Source organism: Ahaetulla prasina, chromosome 6 (genome assembly GCF_028640845.1).
Source record: "Ahaetulla prasina isolate Xishuangbanna chromosome 6, ASM2864084v1, whole genome shotgun sequence".
NCBI lineage: Eukaryota > Metazoa > Chordata > Lepidosauria > Squamata > Colubridae > Ahaetulla > Ahaetulla prasina.
In genome coordinates this window covers 110,721,389-110,746,269 of record NC_080544.1, presented here as the reverse complement: position 1 = coordinate 110,746,269, position 24,881 = coordinate 110,721,389, and the positions used below count along the sequence as shown (strand labels likewise).

General features: G+C 44.4%; 1 protein-coding gene across 1 annotated transcript in view; it reads right to left on the bottom strand.

Moving 5' to 3' along the window:
* Nucleotides 1–1,480: 1,480 nt before the first annotated feature.
* The window catches only part of LOC131201010 (uncharacterized), a 73,689-nt gene continuing 50,288 nt past the window's right edge, over nucleotides 1,481–24,881 (bottom strand). Inside the window, exon 3 of the mRNA XM_058188494.1 lies at nucleotides 1,481–1,523. Within this exon, the coding sequence (XP_058044477.1) occupies nucleotides 1,518–1,523 (6 nt within the window). The 3' untranslated portion in view covers nucleotides 1,481–1,517. The remainder of the gene's footprint in view (nucleotides 1,524–24,881) is intronic.

The window sequence follows — 24,881 nt, the reverse complement described above, 5'->3', positions numbered from 1 at the left end:
TCTTCGGAGAAGGGCAGGATATAAATGCAAATAATAAAAAAAAAAAGAACAGATTGGACAGCTATTTGTCTGAATAGGGTTTCCTGCCTGAGCAGGGGGTTGGACTAGAAGACCTCCAAGGTCCCTTCCAGCTCTGTTATTGTGTTCTGTGTACTACCTGTATCTTTCCATACGATAATTTCAAACATTTGAATCAGGCTTTGAATGACTTTCTACCTTTTGGGGAGGGGTCTGTTTGGAGCCCTCTTTGATCAGGGGGCATAGAACCCATCTCCTCTTCTTCGCTTCTCGTCTCCTCTGTGCTGAAGATGAACATGATGAAACATGCTGAACATGATGAAAGAGCGGTTGGCTGCTCATCCCTTCTTGCGATTTCATTCTTCCTAGGTCCAAGCTTGGAAAGCTGTAAACCTTTTGCTATCGTCGGGTATCAGACCAGTAATTTTGCAACATTAATAAATACAAGGGAAAATGTTGGGGGAAATAAACAGGAGGAGATGGGGCAAAAAACATTTGCTAGACCAATTCTAGAATACAGCTGGCCTGTTTGGAACCCTCACCACATCTCTGACATTAATACAATTGAATGTGTCCAGAAATATTTTACAAGAAGAGTTCTCCATTCCTCAGAAAACAACAAAATACCTTATCCCACCAGACTTAAAATCCTAGGCTTAGAAAACTTGGAACTCCGTCGCCTTCGACAAGACCTAAGTTTAACTCACAGAATCATCTATTGTAATGTCCTTCCTGTTAAAGACTACTTCAGCTTTAATTGCAACAATACAAGAGCAACCAACAGATTTAAACTTAAATGTTAACCGCTTTAATCTAGATTGCAGAAAATATGACTTCTGTAACAGAATCATCAGTGCTTGGAATACTTTACCTGACTCTGTAGTCTTTTCCCATAATCCCAAAAGCTTTAACCAAAAACTTTCCACTATTGACCTCACCACATTCCTAAGAGGACCATAAGGGGCGTGCATAAGCGCACAAACGTGCCTACCATTCCTGTCCTATTGTTTTTCTTTTCTTCTTCCTATATATATATTGATGCTTATACCTCCTAATATTTACTCATACATATGTTCATATACTATATAATCCTTTTTATATGTTGTGACAAAAATAAATATAAATAAATAAAAAAGAGGAGAAATACACTTGACTTCATTAGGAGAACTGTCTGAATGCAAACCCCGTTGGAGAAGCAAAAAAAAATAATTAGAAATCTGATAGCAGCTTTTCCGACTAATAAATTTTATTTGGAGGCATGGCTTTCATAATATTGCTTGAGGGTCAAGGGATAAGTGGAATGTTAATGCTACCTTTAAAATTAATAAGGAATGGGTGAAACGAGTTCTCGGAAAGGTATGCATACTAATGAGAGTTTTATTCGATCATGATATCCATTCAGTCATGTCCAACTTTTTGACGATTCGATGGACCAGGTCTCCTAACAGCTCCACCTCCACAGCAACCAAACCTGACAAGACACAGACTCCGAAGGATAGTTAGGGCTGCAAAATAAATAAATAAATAAACAAACAAAATTTCAACCTGCCGGCCTTCCATTCAGGACCTGGATAGAAAGGGTCAGGAGGAGGGCAGAGAAAATATCTACAAAGTTCTTTTTAAGTTTTCTTTTTTTTTTTTAAGGGAAGCTGGCTTGCCACAAAAAAATAATGGACTCCGGTATCATCTTTATTTACAACACTGTTTCTCAACAGCTGTGGACTTTGAGATGTCTGGACTTCAACTCTCAGAATTCCCATGGATGGGAGTCTTAAAAGTCCCCAGGGTTTAGAACATTTAAGGTAACATAACATAATAACAGAGTTGGAGGGACCTTGGAGGTTTTCTAGTCCAACCCCCCGCCGAGGCAGGAAACCTTACACCATTTCAGACAAATGGCTATCCAAAATTTTCTTTAAAATTTCCAGATTTAGAACAGTGGTCATCAACCTGGTCCCTACCGCCCACTAATGGGCATTCCAGCTTTCATGGTGGGCGGTAGGGGTTTTGTCAAATTATAAATTTTATAAAGTAAAGTTACTTCCCTACTTCATAAATCACCATTACTGTGGAACCGATGGGCGGTTAGAACATTTTACTACTAACAGAGATACAAAAGTGGGCGGTAGGTATAAAAAAGTTGACTACCCCTGATTTAGAATAACAGAGGTGGAAGGGACCTTGGAGGTCTTCTAGTCCAACCCCCTGCTTAGGCAAGAATCCCTGCACCACTTCAAATGGTTATCCAACATCTTCTTAAAAACTTCCAGTGTTGGAGCATTTACAACTTCTGGAGGCAAGTTGTTCCAATGATTATGTTGTGTCTTGCCCGCCCTCAGAGCAGCCGGGGCCTTCTTATCTGCTCCCGAACACGGAGGAATGTATGCCTCCCGGCCCGTCCTGGCTCCATGCCCAGACAAACTGCAGAAGAAGGAGCACCTCCCTGCCCCAGCCCTGACTCCATGCCCAGGCAAACGGAGCAGCTAGACCCCTCCCCCTCCTCCACAGCATATGAGCCTGAGGAGGGTTTATTACCAACAGCTGATTGGAGTGACCCTCGCATCAGAAGATTGGATAGGCGGAGGCAACAGAGGGAAGGGAGGGGCAGGCCTTAATGAGTGCTGAGTCATGGAGCCACACCCCATGGCCTATATAAAGGATCTGCTTTCTGGCAGTCTCTGAGTCAGGCAAAGTCGAACTTATCTTGCTGAAGTCACTTACTGGTCTCCTGCCTGCTCTGAGGACTTTGCTAGGACTTTGGGCAGAGCTGCAGAGGCAAGCCTGATTCGGATTTCCCTGACCCGGCCGTCAGCGGAGGAGTGGGACACGACAGATTAATTGTCTGCACTGTCGGGAAATTTCTCCTCAGTTCTAGGTTGCTTCTCTCCTTGATGAGTTTCCACCCATTGCTTCTTGTCCTGCCTTCAGGGGCTTTGGAGAACAGCCCGACTCCCTCTTCTTTGGGGCAGCCCCTGAGATATTGGAAGGCTGCTCTCATGTCTCCCCTAGTCCTTCTTTTCATTAAACTAGACATACCCAGTTCCGGCAACCGTTCATCGTATGTTTTAGCTTCCAGTCCCCTAATCCTCTTTGTTGCTCTTCTCTGCACTCTTTCTAGAGTCTCCACATTTTTTTTACATCGTGGCAACCAAAACTGAACGCAATATTCCAAGTGTGGCCTTGCCAAGGCCTTATAAAGTGGAATTAACACTTCACATGATCTTGATCGCAAGGATGAGACACAAATTCGTGAAGGGTTAGGGTTTAAAAACACTGATTCACAAGAATAACTTTGAGCCTTAAATAGAGCCCAGAAAACAAACATTATGGGCAATTACAGCTCAGTAGGTTGCAGGCATCGTTCGAAGACTGAAAGATCAGGGCTGTCAAACTTGTGTCATCATGGCATCATCATGCAATGTAGCGTGACTTTTTCCCCCTTTGCTAAAGCGGGCATGGATGTCGCCAGCGTGTGACACATCCAGCCCTGTGAAAGATCAAGTTAGTGACAGATCACCGTTGAGAAATTTTACTTATGAAGTCATTAAAGAGTCAACATAACATTAGTCATCCTCAAAAGGAGCAAAGATAGGGATAGAGGGATAGATTCAAGATCACGTGAAGTGTTAGTACCACTTTATAATGCCTTGGTAAGGCCACACTTGGAATATTGCATCCAGTTTTGGTCGCCATGATGTAAAAAAGATGTTGAGACTCTAGAAAGAGTGCAGAGAAGAGCAACCAGGATGATTAGGGGACTGGAGGCTAAAACATGAAGAACGGTTGCAGGAATTGGGAATGTCTAGTTTAATAAAAAGAAGGAACTAGGGGAGACATGATAGCAGTCTTCCAATATCTCAGGGGTTGCCACAAAGAAGAGGGAGTCGGGCTGTTCTCCAAAGCACCTGAGGGTAGAAAAAGAAGCAATGGGTGGAAACTGATCAAAGAAAGAAGCAACTTAGAACTAAGGAGAAATTTCCTGACAGTTAGAACAATTAATAAGTGGAACAACTTGCCTGCAGAAGTTGTGAATGCTCCAACACTGGAAATTTTAAAGAAAATGTTGGATAACCATCTGACTGAGATGGTGTAGGGTTTCCTGCCTGGGCAGGGGGTTGGACTAGAAGGCCTCCAAGGTCCCTTCCAACTCTGTTGTTATGTTATGTTAAAGACAAACTAGATCCGGGCTCTCCAACCTTGGCAACTTTAAGCCTGTAGGACCAACTCCTAGAATGCTCCAGCCAGCTTTGCTGGCTGGGGCTTTCTGGGAGTTGAAGTCCACCAGGCTTAAAGTTGCCAAGGTTGGAGACCCCCGAACTAGATCCACATCAGCTGAGATTTTCTTAAGCTGGAAAACACACAAATGACTTTTTGGTCAAGCATAATAGGACCTTTCATGTCACTGTAATTAACTGACTTTATTTTAATAAGGGCCACATCTTCTTGACTGGGGCCAGTGGTTTTCTTAATCCTCTTGGGAAGGAATTGCCTTGTGGGAATCCCGCTGGAGCTAGCCAAGCAAGATTCATGGCTCGTTTTCACAGGAAGAGGGCTGGTTTTTTTTAACCGATTAGCAATCAAAAAGCAAAGTTCAACGTCCTTTGTTTGCATACATCCGAGTCTTGGCGTGCCCATTTGAAGGACTGTATTCCCCTTTTGATCCGAGTGTCCCAGTGTAACATGGGAACACCTAATATTGTGTTTCTTGTAGGCATAATTGCATTCTTCTGTAATTATTGAGGAGCAGAGCCAGATCAGTCTACGTTAGCCACAAAAATCACGAAGGCGTCTGCTTTTGAACGTATTTGCTCGCCTGAAAAGCTGCTTCCAGACGCCTTCCGATTGTACACTTCTGTAATTTAATTCCTTTTGCTGCCTTCCAATTAACGGCTTCCTCTTCTCTTCTTACAGCCATTCCTGTTAGGAGATGAATCTATCAACCAATCAATCAATTAGAATAGAGCTGGAAGGGACCTTGGAGGTCTTCTAGTCCAACCCCCTGCTCAATCGGGAGACCCTAAAAGAATGCAAATGACCAGATTTTCTGCAAGGAGTATAAATCCTTCCAGCCCCCACCAGCTCTGACTGGAGAAACTTCCATTCCGTACCATCCAGTCAGAGCTGAAGAAGCTTCTTGGATGAGAAGCGAAACGTCTTCAAAGAAAAACCAGGAAGTCCAGCTGCCTCTTGAAAAAGCACTTTTGAGATCTCAACTCCGTTTGAAGTGAAAAGGCACTTTTACTAAAAGATGCTGGTTGCAGGAGAGTCAAGCAGAACTTAAAATTCCTGTGCGCTAATATTGAACTAAAACGCCTGGTTCTCCTGAGCCCCCCCTCCCCCCCCCCGGTCCATCCGTGAATAGCCAATCCAGCACCACCGAGATGTTATGTTACTGGCCTGATTTTAAATTCTAAATTTTAAATTTTAATTGAATTTTGATGGGTTTTAAATTTCTGTAATTTTATGGGGTGTAATGTTATTTTAAATTTTCTGGCAAATTTGAATCAGTTTTTTAAGGGTTGTTTTAATTATGGTGTATGTTTCTGTTTGTATTTTATTTGCCTGTTCACCGCCCTGAGTCCTTCGGGAGAAGGGCGGTATACAAATTAAAACATTATTATTATTATTATTATTATTATTATTATTATTATATTATTATTATTATTATTATTATTATTGGAAACGCTGATGTATTAGGGCTGCTAAAACTCCACACTTGGGGTAATAGACCTTGAAGATGCCGGTGCAGATATGAACCGGATTCCAGCCGCCTCTGTTCTCCCTCATCTGTCAATTCCCCCCTCCTAATTTCCCGCCATAAAGGTATACAGTCCTCAACTTATAACGGTTCATATAGTGACCATTCAGTTACAAGACACTGAAAAAAGTGACTCCATTCAGTTGCAAGACATTGAAAAAAGTGACTTATGAGAGTTTTTCCACAGTTACGTTTGTAGCATCCTCATGGTCCTGTAGTCAAAATTCAGATACTTGGCCACTGGTTCATACTTATGACCACTGCCACATCTTGAGGTCATATCCGTCTGCAACCTTCTGACAAGCAAAGTTAAGAGGGATGCTAGATTCACTTAACCATCAACTGCAGTGATTCACTTAACAACCGTGGCAAGAAATGTTGTAAAATGGGGCAAAACTCAGTTAATAAATTCTCCCTTAACAACATAGATTTTGGGCTCAATTGTGGTCGTAAGTCAAGGACTAACTGTGCAGCAAATTACCTATTTGTTCCCCCCTCCCTTCTGCAATTGATGACAGAATTGATGACAGAACGCTGGCAAGGCGCCAAACCGAAGCAGGTGGTTTTCACAAACCACAAAGTAGCAAGTTGTAACTCAAGACGTCGGATTGTTTTAAGGTAGAGAAAGGAGTGTGTCGAGGTAGCATTCTCTGATCTTTCTTGAATAACTTGTCTGCTGAAATTATCGTGAGGAAGCTAGATCTTGAAAAATTAAAAACCCGGATTGAGGAAGAAACATCAACTATCTTCGATGTGCTGACAATATAACTCTTCTGCCAGAAACCAAAGGAGGCCTGAAACATCTGATCAAGAAAATCAAAGAAGTGAAGAATTTTGGTCTCTTTCTGAGCATCAAAAAGACCAAGTTCATGACCACTGCAAGGAATGGAAAACATCAGAATAGAAATGGATGATCAAGAGATAGAATGCGTGGGAAAATCCACTTTACTAGGACTGTAGATCGTTCAAAGCAGTCAATGCAACCGAGAAACAAAATGTTGAATTGCACTGGGTCATCCAGCAATGAAGAACATGAGTGAATGGAAAAAGAAGTGTCAGGGTTCCAAATAACACCCCCAATGAAAGAAGATTCCGAGGTTTGAAGTTCCTCAAAGTTCCATTTTATTAGAGATGTCATATTAGCACATCTAGGAAAACCCAAATCTGAAAGTTTCCAGGTTTTCCCCACTCAAGTGAAAGTTCAAGTCCCTGCCCAGCACCCACATGTCCATCATACTGTCCAAACTGGACACACCTTCCAGTGACTCCACGTGCCAGGGCAAGGCGTCCTTGACTCTCTGAGAAAGGAATGTTATTTTGACTACATTATCACCCATACTCTATGCAATCCCCACTCTCATTTTCCCACAGTAGGAAACGTGGCAGGCCTGAAGGCCCAAATGTAAAAGAGGGTTTCCAGGTCTGACAGCAAGGATATCAGGCTGCCAATGAAATGTAGGTTAGTCCACTCTATTGCGTTTCCCGTAGCTACTTGTGGTTCTGAAAATTGAACCATAAAAAAGTGAAACAGGAAGAAAATGTACTCATTTGAGTTGTGGTACTGGAGAAGGCTCCTGTGGATTCCTGCGGTATCGAAGGTGACTAACAAGCAAGTCCTGGGGCCTATATCACCCAACACGTCACTGGAAGACAAAAATCACAAAATGAGCCTTACTTTCCTTGGCCATGTCATGCGGGGATGATCACTGGAGAAAGCGATTATGCTGGGATGAGTTAGCAGCAAAAGAAAATCGGGCTTGGAAAGAACACGGAGGCTGCACACCATCAAAGCTGACGGCAGCCACAGCATAGAAAAAAATCAAAGAAGTACCGTAAGATTGGAAGGTGTGGGAAGACCTGGCCCAGAGAATCGCCAAGAGTCAGACGCGACTGAATGGATCACATTATTATTATTATTTATTCGATTTTTATACCACCCTTCTCCCGAAGGACTCAGGGCGGTGTACATCAACATCCTATAAATCAAGGATCATCCTGTATTGTCTCCATGCAGTTTTTCATTTTCACATTTTTTCCCCACTTTTTTCCTTTTCCTCCAGGCATGTTTTTATATAATTCGTTTCACTGGGCTTGTAAGCTGGCTCCGTTGTATCTTTCAGCAATGCGCATCCTCTCTATCTGTAAATCAGTTTGTAATGTGTTGGGCATGAACATCATCAGGATTATAGCATATTGCAACCAACTGAGATTTATGCTTAATCGTGCGTTCAAAACTCATGTTTTTCTAAGCAGATGCTCACCGGAAACTTCCTATTTCTCTCACTCAATCGGTTTTTCTCGGTACTCTCCTCTTGGTCCCACTTGCCTGCTCATGCCACCTGACACAATAAATAAACCTATACAGACTGTATATATTCCCCTGAATCTTATTCATTTCCCCACATCTGCTCACATCACCAAACAGCATATACATTTTATCTATTCCCCTGAATCTTTTTCAGTATCCCCACAATTCATCACCAGTTCTTTCATTATCCCCTTCCCTGGAGTGGAACAAAATCAGCTGGATGACTTTGGGCCGGTCATTTTCTCTCAGCCTCAGGAAAGAAGGAATGGCAAACTAACTTTGGAAATCTTGCCAAGAAAACAGCAGGACTTGTTTGTGTAGATACCAGGAGCCACGCGTGATTTGAAGGTGAAAATAAACTCCAAATCCTGGGTAAATTAGAGTGTCTGAAGACAGGGATATTTTTCTGCACACCTGGTAGTTTAGCACATCTAGGATAGCCCTCTTCAGGTTAATAATAATAATAATGATATCAGAGTTGGAAGGGACCTTGGAGGTCTTCTGGTCCGACCCCCTGCCCAGGCAGGAAACCCTACACCATTTCAGACAAATGGCTATCCAACATTTTCTTAAAAATTTCCAGTGTTGGAGCATTCACAACTTCTGCAGGCAAGTTGTTCCACTGATTAATTGTTCTGTCAGGAAATTTCTCCTTAGTTCCTGGTTGCTTCTCTCCTTGATTAGCTTCCACCCATTGCTTCTTGTTCTACCCTCAGGTGATTTGGAGAATAGTTTGACTCCCTCTTCTTTGTGGCAACCCCTGAGATATTGGAAGACTGCTATCATGTCTCCCCTAGACCTTCTTTCCATTAAACTAGGCATACTGAGTTCCTGCAACCGTTCTTCATATATTTTAGCCTCCAATCCTCTAATCATCTTCGTTGCTCTTCTTTGCACTCTTTCTAGAGTCTCAACATCCTTTTTACATCGTGGCGACTAAAACTGAATGCAATGCAAAACTGAATGTTCTTGTGATCCGAGTCAAAAGAACCCACAGAGTAACAGAAGAGGCACAAGGGGATAGTAACACATCTTTGTTGTGCAATCAGAAGCAGAATTCCATAACTGGTGGCAAATGAGAGTAGAAAAAAAAATCTATAGAGATTTCTCATCCTGGGCAACTTTGAGAGGTGGACTCTGCTGGCTGGGGAATTCTGGGAGTTGAAGTCCCCTCCTCTTAAAGTTGTTCAGGTTGAGAAATACCGAGTCAGTAGTTTTAAACCATAATAGCATCCAAGGGGGACGTTACCTTAGAGGTTGTCTAGGTCAACCTTCTACTCAGGGCAAGAGATCCCCAAAAGCTCACCAAACCACTTGAAGCCTTTCAGAAAAGAATAATTCACCACTTCAGGTTGCTGCCTGTTCCACTGGCTAGCAACTTCTGTACCGTGAGGAAATTCTTCATGGTGCTTGGTCTAATAGTCTTGTAATGTTAATCCTTTGGTTCTATGTTCCTACCCATCGGGACAACAGATACTAAGTCCTGTTCTTCTGTGAGTCAGATCTAGCTGTCTGTCTGTCAGTCATGGGGATAGGATAGGAATAGGAATCGATTTATTTGGCCAAATGTCTGACGCAGAAGCTCTCAATGTACCATACATACAAAGAAACAGAGTAATAACTATCAATAAAGGTGGTAGAGAAGATGAGAAGGATAATGATTATCTTAGATCAGGGGTGTCCAAACTTGGCCCTTTGGAGAGTGGTGGACTTCAACTCCCAGAATTCCCCAGCCAGCATGAGCTATAAATTTAAGCAAGTTGCTAGTTGGAGAATTCTGGGAGTTGAAGTCCACCACTCTTCAAGGGGCCAAGTTTGGACATCCCTGTCTTAGATCTATCTATCTTCAGATGACCATCTCATCTCCTTTTTGTGGAATTGCACATTGGAAAACCATCCATCAGGAACATATGAATTTGGTTTGGGCTGCCCTGTCAAATGCACAGACTTGTCTGGACACACCCCAAGAATTGCCTAAAAGTTTCATCAAAGGCAGAAGTCAGAAAAAGTGCTACCTACCAGACTTTGTGCGGCTGATGGATGCTAATTCACTTCTACCTTTCACTCTAGCCATCCCACATTAATTTGCAATGGCAACCAAAAAAACATCACATTGAGAAGTGTTTAGTTTACTTTATTGTCATTGCACATGGTACAACAAAATTAAATGCCGTCTTCAGTGTACATTATAACTATAAAAATAAAAACACAAACATACATCCTTTACATTCTATATAATTGAAATTGAAAACCCAATATGAGAAGTGTTAGAGGCAGGGCGCTGTATCTAATAGTATGTACAACAGATATGTTAGTCCTGTTGGGGAAGTTCTGCTTTAGAAGAATAGAATAGAATTTATTGGCCAAGTGTGATTGGACACACAAGGAATTTGTCTTGGTGCATATGCTCTCAGTGTACATAAAAGAAAAGATACGTTCATCAAGGTACAACATTTACAACACAATTGATGATCAATATATCAATATAAATCATAAGGATTGCCAGCAACAAGTTATAGTCATACAGTCATAAGTGGAAAGAGATTGGTGATGGGAACGATGAAACGATTAATAGTAGTGCAGATTCAGTAAATAGTCTGACAGTGTTGAGGGAATTATTTGTTTAGCAGAGTGATGGCCTTCGGGGAAAAACTGTTCTTGTGTCTAGTTGTTCTGGTGTGCAGTGCTCTATAGCGTCGTTTTGAGGGTAGGAGTTGAAACAGTTTATGTCCTGGATGTGAGGGATCTGTAAATATTTTCACGGCCCTCTTCTTGATTCGTGCAGTATACAGGTCCTCAATGGAAGGCAGGTTGGTAGCAATTATTTTTTCTGCAGTTCTAATTATCCTCTGAAGTCTGTGTTTTTCTTGTTGGGTTGCAGAACCGAACCGAACATTGGGTTGCAGAACCGAACATTTAAACAACATTTAAACAATGTAGGCCCAAAAATGAAGAGGTAACAGTCTCTTAACAAGGCAACTAATGGTAAACTGGGACACTGTGAGTTGTAGTCCCACTTTAGGCATGGAGTGGAGTGACTTTGAGCCTCTCTCTCAGCCCAACCCACCTCACAGGGTTATTGTGGAGAAAATAATAAGACGTACACCACCTTGAATTACTTATAAAAAAATACAAGTAGGATTAAAAAATTCTAAAACGATAAAAAAGGCTGAATTATCTAGCATGAGCTCTCAAAAGGTCAGCCTTCACCCCCTCTTGAGAAAGAACACGAGGTAATCAAAGTATCTCATCCAGTCATTTGTCTTGAAAATAGTTAGCAGAGATCATTTTATTTATTTATTTATTTTTATTTATTGGATTTTTATACCGCCCTTCTCCCGAAGGACTCAGGGCGGTTTACAGCCTAGATAAAACGATAATAGCATACAAATAAAACAATAAATTAAAGAACTTATTAAACATATGGCCGAATTAAAACATTTAAAATCATAAAAACCCCATAAAATTTATCAAATTTATATCAAATATTAGAACTATTAAAAATCCTATGCCAGCCCCGCGTGAATAAACAAATAGGTCTTCAGCTCGCGGCAGAAGGTCCGAAGGTCCGGCAGTTGATGAAGTCCAGGGGGAAGTTCATTCCAAAGGGTGGGAGCTCCCACAGAGAAGGCCCTTCCCCTGGGGGCCGCCAGCCGACATTGCTTGACGGATGGCACCCTGAGGAGTCCCTCTCTGTGCGAGCGTACTGGTCGGTGGGAGGCATTCGATAGCAGTAGGCGGTCCCGTAAGTATCCTAGCCCTAAGCCATGGAGCGCTTTAAAGGTGGTAACCAAAACCTTGAAGTGCACCCGGAAGACCACAAGTAGCCAGTGCAGCCTGCGCAGGAGTGGTGTTACATGGGAGCCACATGCGTCTCCCTCTATCACCCGCGCAGCTGCATTCTGAACCAACTGGAGCCTCCGGGTGCTTCTCAAGGGGAGCCCCATGTAGAGAGCATTGCAGTAACCCAAGAGAGAGGTAACAAGAGCATGAGTAACCGCGCATAGGGCATCCCGGTCAAGGAAGGGGCGCAACTGGCGAACCTGATAAAAAGCTCTCCTGGAGACGGTCGTCAAGTGATCTTCAAAAGACAACCGTCCATCCAGGAGAACGCCCAAGTTGCGCACCCTTTCCATAGGGGCCAGTGACTCGCCCCCAACAGTCAGCCGTGGCTGCAGCTGCCTGTACCTGGGTGCCGGCATCCACAGCCACTCCGTCTTGGAGGGATTGAGCTTGAGCCTGTTCCTCCCCATCCAGACCCATACGGCTTCCAGGCACTGGGACTATCATGGTGCATCTGCCAGAAATATTCATTGTTAGAGGACTGAAGGTGATAGGGTCTTTATCTGCATTTCTTTCTCTGCTTTGATTTTTCATCTGTAGCTTCAAAGGATGCGTTTGTTAATATCTTCTTGCCCAACCATAATTTTTCAAAGCCTCTTGAAAACCTGAAACACCTCGTGTTTTTTCCACTCTCTGTCTTACATCTGTTGTGAAACAAACATTGCTGCAATTTTTACTATGGGCTAAATTTTATTCCCAGGCTTCCAATGATGGTATAAAGATGATTTGAGAAGCTTCATATCAGGCAAATTTGCATCCCAGAGAACAGATCCAGAAGCCCTTTAAATAAAGATGAACATGAGATAACTAAATCTCTATTTGGCTGGGGATAAATGCAAGAAATGGATTAATCCGTTAAGTTAACCAATTCAATTCAAATCTACAATTAAGTGTGACGTGAAAGCCTACTTACCGTAGAGGCAAATTTATCATTTTATACAATTTGCTTTTTAGCCGTTTTTATGCATCCTTTTAGAATCTGGCCAGTTCATGCCCCTTCGAAAAGTAAATTTTTCGATGCCAAACTGCAAATCATACCAAGTGCAGAATGAATGAGATGGAATGCTTCTTTTTAATTTATTTTTATTTATTTATTTATTTATTTGTCACAACAATATATATAAGCATAAGCATGAAATAACTATACGATATATAAGCATAAATATAATCATAAGTATGTAATAACTATATGAAATTGGATACAATAAAAGGGAACATTAGGAGAGGAATGGTAGGCACGTTGGTGCTCTTATGCACGCCCCTTATAGACCTCTTAGGAATAATATATTAATAATATGTTTAAAAACAAACTGGGGAAATTGTGAATTTGAATCCTCAGCCATAGAAGCCAACTAAGGGACATTTATTTATTTATTTATTTATTTATTTATTTATTTAATTAATTAATTAATTAATTAATTAATCAATCAATCAATCAAATTTTTATACTGCCCTTCTCCCAAAGGACTCAGTACGGTTTACAGCCAGATAAAAACAGAACAACAAAATAAATACAAAATAAAATATTTAAAATACTTATTCAATTTGGCCCAGATTAAAATATCTTTAAAACAATAAAACCCACTAAAATTAAAACCAGATAAAATCTAAAATCCTATGCCAGTCCTGCGCAGATGAATAAATATGTCTTCAGCTCGCGGCGAAAGGTTCGAAGGTCCAGAAATTGGCTGTCGTGTCCCACTCCTCCGCTGACGGCCGGGTCAGGGAAATCCGAATCAGCTTGCCTCTGCAGCTCTGCCCAAAGTCCTAGCAAAGTCCTCAGAGCAGGCAGGAGACCAGAAAGTGACTTCAGCAAGATATGTTTAGACTTTGCCTGACTCAGAGACTGCCAGAAAGCAGATCCTTTATATAGGCCATGGGGTGTGGCTCCATGACTCAGCACTTATCCAGGCCTGCCCCTCCCTTCCTTCTGTTGCCTCCGCCTATCCAATCTTCTGATGCGAGGGTCACTCCAATCAGCTGTTGTTGGAAGTAAACTTTCCTCAGGCTCACATGCTGTGGAGGAGGGGGAGGGGTCTAGCTGCTCCGTTTGCCTGGGCATGGAGCCAGGGCTGGGGCCGGGGGGTGCTCCCTCCTCTGCAGCCTGCTTGGGCATGGAGCCAGGGCTGGGACCGGGAGGTACCCCCTCCTCTGCAGCTTGTCTGGGCATGGAGCCAGAACTGGGGCCGGGAGGCATACATTCCTCCGTGTTCGGGAGCAGATAAGCAGACCCCGGCTGCGGTGAGAGCGGACAAGACACAACACTGGCGAAGTCCTGGGGGAAGTTTATTCCAGAGGGTGGGAGCCCCCACAGAGAAGGCCCTTCCCCTGGGGGCCGCCAGCCGACATTGTTTGGCGGACGGCACCCTGAGGAGTCCCTCTCTGTGAGAGCGCACGGGTCGGTGAGAGGCAATCGGTAGCAGTAGGCGGTCCCGTAAGTAACCCGGTCCTAAGCCATGGAGCGCTTTAAAGGTAGTAACCAGCACCTTGAAGTGCACCCGAAAGACCACAGGTAGCCAGTGCAGCCTGCGCAGGAGTGGTGTCACATGGGAGCCACGAGCGGCTCCCTCTATTACCCGCGCAGCTGCATTCTAACCAACTGGAGCCTCCGGGTGCTCTTCAAGGGGAGCCCCATGTAGAGAGCATTGCAGTAATCCAAGCGAGAGGTAACAAGAGCATGAGTGACCGTGCATAGGGCATCCCGGTCAAGGAAGGGGCGCAACTGGTGAATCAGGCGGACCTGATAAAAAGCTCTCCTGGAGACGGTCATCAGGTGATCTTCAAAAGACAACCGCCCATCCAGGAGAACGCCCAAGTTGCGCACCCTTTCCATCGGGGCCAGTGACTCGCCCCCAACAGTCAGCCGCAGCCGCAGCTGCCTGTACCGGGGTGCCGGCATCCACAGCCACTCCGTCTTGGAGGGATTGAGCTTGAGCCTGTTTCTCCCCATCCAGACTCGTACGGCTTCCAGACACCAGGACAGTACTTCAATAGCTTCGTTGGGGTGGCCTGGGGTGGAAAAGTACAGCTGCGTATCATCAGCGTACAGTTGGTATCTCACCCCAAAACCATTGATGATCTCACCCAGCGGCTTCATATAGATGTTAACAGGAGAGGCGAGAGAATTGACCCCTGGGACACCCACAAGTGAGGCGCCTCGGGGTCGATCTCTGCCCTCCTGCCAACACCGTCTGCAACTGGTCAGATATAGGAGGAGAACTACCGATAAACAGTGCCTCCCACTCCCAAACTCCCCAGCCGGTGCAGCAGGATACCATGGTCGATGGTATCAATGGTATGGAGCCAGCCCCTCCATTTCCACCAACCCTCTTCACAGAGTTGTTATGGAGAAAAATTGTGGAGGGGAGACTATGATGTAGATCAGAGAACTCCAACTGCGACAACTTGTAAGACTTAAGGACGTTAACTCCCTGGCTGAGGAATTCTGGCAGTGGTGAAATCTCAACCGGTTTACTACCATTGTGCTCGCTGCACATGTGCATGTACAGAGTGCAACATACACCAAATACAAGATGCGTGTGTGCGCAATGCACGCCAAAAGGAGGCATGGGGTAAGTAGAACAGCACGTGGGGGGTGATCAGCTGTGGTGCACAATCTTTTTTTTAACCTTTTAAAAGCATTTTTTACAAGCTATTCTGCTGAATAGGTTGTAAAAAAATTGCTTTAAAAGTTAAAAAAAAGGCTCTGACGATCGCGCGGCTCAGCTGTGATCGTCAGCACCTCTTTTTTTAACCTTTTAAAAGCATTTTCTAAAAGAAGCTGCAAGCAGGAAAGCGGGCAACCAGGCATTGGGTGGGCATGGGCGGGTGAGGGGGGCAGAGATTTTTGCTACAGGTTCTCTGAACCAGGGGTCTCCAACCTTGGTCCCTTTAAGACTTGTGGACTTCAACTCCCAGAGTCCCTCAGCCAGCAAAGCAAAGCTGGCTGAGGAACTCTGGGAGTTGAAGTCCACAAGTCTTAAAGGGACCAAGGTTGGAGACCCCTGCTCTGAACCACCCATCGCCATCACTACTGCATCGGCCGATCCAGTCCGAATTGGAAGCATTTCACCCCTGAATTCTGGGAGTTGAAGTCCAGAAGTCTTAAAAGTTGCCATTGATGGAGACCATGATGTTGCATAAAATAAAGGCAGGATATAGAGATGGATTTGGACTTTGACAGTAAGCTGAACTGAGACAGCGGTTGAAACATGTTACCTGTAGGGCTTTATTAGAAGCATTGCATTGAAGAAAGAGAAATCATTCTTCCTCTCCAGTCAGAGCTGGTGAGACTACATCTGATATCCTGTGTACAATTCTTAGCACCACATTTCCAGGAGGATATTGACAAGTTAGAATTCAGGGAAGGGTAAGAAAAATGATCCAGAGATTTGAGGATAGGCCCTTAAAGGCCAACTAAAAAAAAAAAAAAGGCCAGTTCATATTCTTGACCATGCCTGTGCCAATAGTTCTTAAACTGCTTGGCCCAATTATCCCCTCTTCCTGTCATTACTCCATAAGAAATCATTTTTCACAAGCAGCCCCAAACTGAATCCTCAACATATATACAAGCAAACGGTGTGTGTGTGTGTGTGTGTGTTTGTGTGTGTGTGACAGAGAGAGAGAGAGAGAGAGATCAGGAAGAGTGTGTGCGTGTGTGACAGAGAGAAAATACCACTTTAAAAAAAAAAATAAAGCATTGCAATCCGTTGCAGCTTTAAGATTTGCTGCCCTGGGGAGTGAAGGCAAGCCCTGCTTTTGAAAGCTGAACAAGTAAGATTGACTAAAGAGAAAGGAAAAAAATCCCGTCTAAATTATATGTACTTCGATAAATTATCAAAAAGACCATTTAGATGAAAGAAAGGGAGACTGCACAAGGACTCTTTATATAATTTCTTTTAATTCCTACATTCCACTTCAATTTTTCAACAAGGAAATAAAACCTCAATCGTGAAGTACCGTATTGTCTGCTTGATCTTCTTTCAGTTTAAAGCCCTGAGAGTTGATAATTTTCAGGAAGTGCAATCCAACATTTTGGGTTTTGAAAAAAGAGTAATTGTAGGAAAGGGAAGATTGGGGCATAGGCAGGAACAGTGAAAATGGTCGAAGTGGTGGATGAAGCCCCTTCCCCCTTTAAAAAAACGACCTTTTGGTACAACAATCCCTATACTGTGGAAGGGTTTAGGAAGTTTAGACGCCTACCATGAGACACACAAAATCATTTAACCATTTACCATTTAATCATTTACCATTTAACACACAAAATCATCTATTGCAATATCCTTCCTGTAAATGACTACTTCAGCTTCAATCGCAATAATACAAGAGCAAAAAATAGATTCAAGCTTAATATCAACCACTTCAAACTTGAGTGCAGAAAATATGACTTCTGCAACAGAGTTGTTAATGCTTGGAACTCATTACCTGACTCCATAGTCTCTACTCAAAATCCCAAAATCTTCAACCAAAAACTGTCTACTATTGACCTCACCCCATTCCTAAGAGGACTATAAGGGGCGTGCATAAGAGCACAAAAGTGCCTACCGTTCCTGTCCTATTGTTCCCTTCATTATATCCAATTAATATAGTTGATGCATATTTTACTTATATATATATATATTTTCTTCATGATGTTTTTTTTTTACTTATGACAATGTTTATGTACACTGTTATGACAAATTAAATAAAATAAAAAAATAAAAGATGTGCCCACTTCACCCCAAGCCACCCCTCAGAAGATTCAGCCAGCTTTCCTCCTCTGCTGCCCCTCCGACAGCGATTTTCCACCACCAATGACGCCCTGGCCCTCCGTCACCAGCCCTTTGTCCTGGCCTGTTGCCCGAGGCATGGCTTGACCTGGGGAACGTGGAGAAATTGTGAGGGGGGGGCGCCAACCTACCTAGAAAGCCTCGCAGCTCTTTACTCCCCATGCGCAGCGCATGAATGGCGGCGGGAGAGCAATTGTGAGAGTGGGAGGCTGGCAAGCCGCACAACTCCTCTTTATTCCCCATCAGGGGTGGGATTCAGCCACTTCGCACCTATTGCCTAGAACCGGTTATTAACTTTCTAAGCAGTTTGGAGAACCGGTTATTGGAAGAAATCTTATTTTGATTTTTTCCCCCATTTTACAGGGCTAATCCTGTAAGGAAGGCAGGAAGGAAACATTCTGGCGGTGTTTTTAGCCTAATCTTTACTGCCCTGCATAAGCCTTGCTCTGCACCCGGTTCCTCTGGGAGCAGCTTCACTGCCCCTTCTTGCTGCAAGGGGGGAGACGATCTGGGGGGGCCCGTTACACAGCAGAGACACAAACAGAGAAGCCAGTCAGGTTGCTGGGTGTGTGTGTGCATGTTAGAGGCGACCAGAACTTGGCAATGCTATCTAAGGCAAGATGGCCCTCTAGCCCTCCACCCTTCAACCCAGCCCGTTCCCCCAGACACCATTTGAACTGGACTTTTCACTCCACGGGACAAGTAGCCGCAAGCCAATTGGGCAGCAACAATGGCACGGGGGGGGGGGCAGTGGGTGATTGGCAGAGGGTGGGACAATTGCAGGGGCTCTTGGGGTGTCTAGCAACCATTGCATTGCCGTTGCAGGGCCTGGCAGCCCTCCTGGCAAGTAGCTGCATCCCAGGAGAGCATGCAATTACGGGGGCCGGGGGAGCGGACAGCCCTCTCGACAAGCTTCATGGCTGATTTTTATTCAAGGGACATCATGGGGATTGGCGGCAGTGTGCAGAGGATTGTGGGGATGCGCAACTGAACTGCCCATTCAGCGTTCGGGCCAAAGCCAAGGCGCAGAGGCAACAGTGGAGGGTATCAAAATGGGAAGCGCTTGCCCACTGCTGACTCCCCGTTGGCCGTACTGCCCCCCCATCCCAGAAGAACTGCCAGTTTGCCATCGAAGCTAGAGCCAACCTCCTGCCACCGATAAAAGACTCCTCTCAAAATCCCAACTGCACATTGTGCTGAGGTTCGTGCCCTGCACACTGATGATTTCCAACTTCCTGCTGCGGAAGGCAAGGCACATTCCAGAAGGCAAATGCAGCACCTGGAAGAGAGATTTGCCAAAGTGCCGAGATACAGACGTTTGCATGATGTAAGCGATCAGTACTACAAAAACCAGGAAGTAACAGCCAATGCATGGAAGGAAACTGGAAAAACTCTGAAGCCCAGACAGACACAAAGAACTCGCAACTGCGAGACAAATTCATGAGGGTAAAAATAAAAAACAAAAAAGCAAAGAGCAGGAATCAGAGCATTTGGTCCAGTGGGCCAAATCATGTGCCTCTTCCCTGCGCCTCTGCCTCCGCCTGCTGTTTGGAGGGTAGGCCGGGTGGTCCAGCACTTAGACTCACCTGTGCTGCACAGGTTGTACAGCCCGAGTGCCCTGGCCAAGGGGTCAGCGAGCTACAACCGTTGCCGGACACCATCGCCCTCCCCATGTGCTGCCTCCTGTGCGCATACCACAGCAACACCAGGCTGGACAAGGCTGGTCCCTCACCATCTCTAGGGCTACCCCACAGGTGAGATATGGGCCTATCCGGCCCATGGGCCTTAATATGTCTGTTGTACATGGAAAAATAAGACATCACCCGAAAATAAGCCCTAATGCATCTTTTTGAGCAGAAATTAATGTAAGACCCGGTTTTATTTTCAGGGAAACAAGGTAGAAAGATCTGCATGCAAATTTTGCTAGCCTTTAAGCAATCTATAGTTTGCTACTTAAAAGCTATAGCATGCTACTTAAAATGAAGTCTTTTCTGAGTTCCTTCTCAATCTTCCCAGTACATGTCTTCTGCTCAGAAACAGTCATTTCACTTCTGGATTGTTTTTCCCAAGAGGATACGATCAGTTTAAAACCCAAGTCTAGCACTTCAAACCTCAATAATTCTGGGAAGGTTTTTTTCAGCAAGGTCCTTGAGAAAGAAGAGAGATAATCAACAAACTGTGAGGGAGCCTGCTGAGAAAAAACAACAACTGACTGACTCATTTGCTGCACTTCCAAATCTACAGCAAGCAGACATTATATACGGTAGACCAGAGTCTAGTGGTAGTGAACCTATGGCACGTATACCAGAGGGGGCACGCAGAACCCTCTCTGTGGGCACATGCGCCGTCGCCCCAGCAGAGTTCGCCAGAATTCCTTACTAGAAACCCAGAGGGCCATGGGACCATGCTGATCCCCTCCCTCTCTCCACACGCACCTGAGGACATTTCTCACATCATCCGCCCCTCTGCCCAGCAGCCCAATGGGAGTGCTTCCTCCCTCCTGTCTGGGGTAAGACAGGCAGCTCACATGCAGTGTGAGGGTCCGGCACGGTAATGGCAGCCTGTTGAGTCTGTGATGAAGATGATTGGTGATGATGGTGGGGTTAGAGAGGAGCTAGGTTGGGAGTATAGCTCACAGCGTGACATAGCAGGAGGGGAGCGGAGTGCTTGGTTTATGGCGCAAGCTTTACAGTCCCAGCACTGCATGTGCCGGTCGCCCTGCCTTATAATAATATAATAATATAACAACAGAGTTGGAAGGGACCTTGGAGGTCTTCTAGTCCAACCCCCTGCCCAGGCAGGAAACCCTACACCTTGTTGCTTACACCTCCACTTCATCTTATTTATGCAAATTTCCTAAGAAGTAGATCCAATGCATGGCTGAGCAGAGGCCGAGTCCTGGAGAGATTGGAATGGAATTAGGCTGCTTATGAATTAAAAAAGGGCAGGAATATCCACAGTTCACTGATACGGCCTGGCTTACCAACCTGTTGTTTTACAGATTTTACACTGCACTTCAATGTACTGAACAAACAACTACAAGGTGTAGGGAAAACAGAAAGGATGTTTTGTGATATCAAAGCATTTGAGAGAAAACTTAATTTTGAAAGAGACCATGAAAGTGGGTAGCTGAAATATTTTCCAAATCTAAAAATGCATTTAGAAAATTCTACATCATTTGTAGACAATCCTACAAGCCATCAGGAAATCTACAAGGAATTTTCCAGCATTGTAGCAGCTGCAAAGGTGAATTTTAGTAACAGGTTTTTACAGTTCCGTAAGATGGAGACAACCTTGTGTTTTCTTACTTCTCAAGATAAAGCCACATTTTTGAAAAAGAAGATAAAGTTCCTGCCGCAATTTTTCTTGTTGGGAATTATTACGGATTGTACAGTAATTGAGACTAAATTGATTTTAAACCTAATAACAGCAGCAAGATTACTAATAGGACAATACTGGAAGAAAAAAGAAGTACCTACAATAGAAGAATGGATATTGAAGGTTGCCAATTTGGCTGAGATGGCGAAGATATCAGCCTTTTTGAAAGACAATACGCAAGAAAGATACTTAAAGGAATGGAAAAAATGGATTGACTATATTCAACGTAGATATCAGACTAAGAGTTATCAGACTGTTTTTGAATGATTATGATGCATTATTCTTGATTGTTTTTGGGGGAAGTTAGGAATTGATGATTGTAGGGGTATAATTAAGTTGGGATGAAAATTTTTTAGCATATGTTTGTTTTATTTTTAACTATACCTTGTGCCCGTTCCGGGAAGTCGGGGGGGGAGGGGGATTGTGAAGGGAGGGGAGAGGAGGGGGGGAAAGGGGGAAAAAATTTTGTAAAACTTTTTGAATAAAAAAAAAAAAAAAGATAAAGCCACATTTGAAGAACTTGATCTTCTCCATAGTGTGGTGATGGGAGGTGCCAGGATGGCTTATTCTAGACTGTAGCTCTATGGACTGAGTTGAAACTTCAGAGGTTCCGCCTCCCTGGTGACATTCCTCAGTTTTTTTCAACTCAGCCTCAGGTATGGATGTTAATTTCTTCGCTCCAGAGCTTTAGAACTGAGCTAGAAATAATTCCCTGGATATTTTTTCTTTAGCGTAGATTGTTTTTATTTTAAAATTTTGATTTGTTTGAATTCTCTTGGCTTTTTCTGGATCTTCTTTTTTCTTGTTTTTTTTCTTGGATCCTGGTTCTTGCTTGCAGCTGGGGAGGGCTCTCCGTGGCTATGGATTTGAGCTGGGGGGGGGTCCTTTCAGACACCTCCCACCCTCCCCATTCCTCACAGGTAACTGCTTTGTTGCTTTGGGGATGCTGCGGGGTTTGCCCGCCCCCGAGTTGGCGGCTGGCCTCCGCGGTGCAGGAGCACCATGATTGAAGCAGCGCCTTGGCACGGTTTCTCTTCTCTCCCTTTGATCCTGCACCAGTCAGCTGTAGAGAGGGCTCCCTCTCTTGCTACTGGTGGCTTTTTGGAGTGTTTTGGCCACGCCAGCCTCTTGTAACCTGGGTGTGGGCCGCTTTTCTGGAATTTTGCTTGCTGGTTCCTGGCCAAGCTGTGGCAGAGCCGCTGGACTGTGCTAGCCTTTATTAGCCTGGCGCTGTTTCCTGAAGGCTTGGAATTGTTTTCCCATGTTTTTCATTTGTGGCCTTAAATCCGGGCAGCTTTGCTCCCCCGGCATTGGACAGTGGCCACAGGGCTCGTAGGGCTCTTCACGCTGGCGGATGGGAGCCCTGGGCATTAGACAGCCACTTTCGTGCCTGCAGGCTAGCTTTGCAGCCTGATCTGGCTGGCCTGGTGGGCCTGATCCTGCTATCAATCAGTGATCTGCAAAGGTTTGGAGTAGCCATTTTGAGGATCCCTTCAGGCCTGTCTATTTCTTTCTGCCCTGTTTGAACATTTCTGACAGACAGGCTTCCTTCTCTGCAGAGGGTTCTTGGTCACCTCAGCCAGATAGGGTGGGCAGAGCGCCTGCCACACCTAGAACAGCCAGCCTTGCTGCGGCTGCTAAAATTTGTGCCACGGCCAGAGCACGTTCTGGCACATCTAAGGCTGATGAAAAGACTGCCCAGGTACGACAAAAGGCCACTGACAGGCAGTTTGCCAAGGCCTCAGCAGGGGTTTTACCTCAGGCCCCATCGGATTCTGCCATTTCTGAACATCAGATGGCTTCTCCACCCCCAGATTTGTCTGCTCAGCAGAATCTGAACGTGCCATCCCAAGCTGGCGCTGCCAGGCCCTGGTCACCTGATAACCTTGGTGACGCACAACCACAACCTGGGCCTTCTGGGGCAACGCTTCGGGCCGTTGAGGCTATGTGGACCCCCACTGCAGCAGGGCTCCGCCAAGGTGAAACAGGGGAACAAGACATGCCACAGTTCCTGAAGCTGTGGCTTGATCAGGCCATTAGAAGGAGCATTGCAGAGGAAATGCGCCAACAGTTCCAGCCACCTGCCCAATTGTATCCTTTAGGGCACGGAATGGACTCTCGGAGATTTATACCTCCAGTGGTTGAGTACCAGGAGCCTGGGTCACCCCCTCCCTCTGAATTTAGCTATTATTCTGGGGAGTTTCATGGTGAGGAGGAATTTTCTGTCTCAGAGCAGGATGCCCACTCAAAACCACCCTTTAAGGGTCTGTTCAACCCTGCCCTCCTGAAACTATTGTTGGCAAAGGCACGGGCTACGGCACGTTTGGGGCAGGCGTCAGCAGCTACTGGATCCGCTATAGATTGCAGGGACAGGATGACTTCCAGTTCACTGAACAGACGGTGGAGGTAGATACCATCCCTATTCCAGAGATGTTTTTGGAGTTAATACGAAGGCAGCGGACCTCACCTACTAAGGCTTCTAGGGACACTGGCTTGGTGGTACAAGGTACAAGGATATTCTCAATGAAAGCCTGTTCCACAGTGCTCAGGAGCCTAGACTGGGCTGAAGGTTCACTTTCCAACATGACGATCCATGCACACAGCCAAGACAACAAGCAGTGGCTTAGGAACAACTCTTGTGAATGTCCTAGAATGGCCCAGCCAGAGCCCTGACTTGAACCCTACTGAACATCTCTGCAGGGACCTGAAAATGACTCTCCACCAACGGTCGCCATCCAATTTGACTGAACTTGAGAGGATTTATAAGGAAGGGCAGAAAATCCCCCAATCCAGGTGTGCATAGCTTGTCACATCATACCCCAAAAGACTCAAGGCTCTTAAGTGTTGCCAAAGGTGCTTTAACAAAGTATTAAGGGTCTGAATATTTATGCCAGCAGTGCAAACATTAATGGCTGTTTTGCGTTACTTTGAGGGGACAGCACATTTACACTGTTATACAAGCTGTATATTCACTACTTTATATTGTAGCCAAGTATCATTTCTTCAGTGTTGTCACATGAAAAGATATACTTAAATATTTACAAAATGTGAGGAGGTGTACTCACTTCTGTGATATACTGTATGTGAGCCTCCGTCTCCGTGAAACAATGGAGCTCTTCATCATTCAGCATTATTATCCTGTCTGGGGGTTGGATATGTACAATGTGGAAGTCTACAGTAACATTAATCTTAACCCCTCTACTTAACATCTCAGGTACAACTGGGCAGTCTCTGAATAGAAAGAGCTAAACCTCTGAATAAAGTTGATTGAAAATTAAAACCCCATCTCACAAATTTTTGTCCAACAAATTGGTTATCTCAAAATGAGCTCCAGACTTCTAGACTCTTCTTAATATAAAGAAATCAAAATATGTCACTAAGCTCCTCGAAATAACAATGGTCTTCCGCATTGCCACTATATCCACCCTGACATATTTTAATTTTCCTTCATATTTTTGCTTTGCATGAATTCCAAGTCTCCAAGCAATAAATTCTACATGTACATACAATTGTTTAACATACAAAGTATAGATATTACAAACACTACAAAAATAATTATTGGATGATAGGACATCAGATGTCTTTGTGACCCCAAAAGTAGTAAGAGTGCATTTTTGTTTTAAAGACTTACTTTTGTTGAAACAGGGCTTTCAATCAATGACATTACTTCTGCATTTCCCCCCAAAACTGGCATGACGTCGTAGACCCTCCATGAAAACTCTTGATGGATGCAAGAGGCTAGGGAGGCACTGATTGACAAAAGCTGAATATTTGTCATATGTCTTCCCCAGAAGTATCCCCAAAAGCC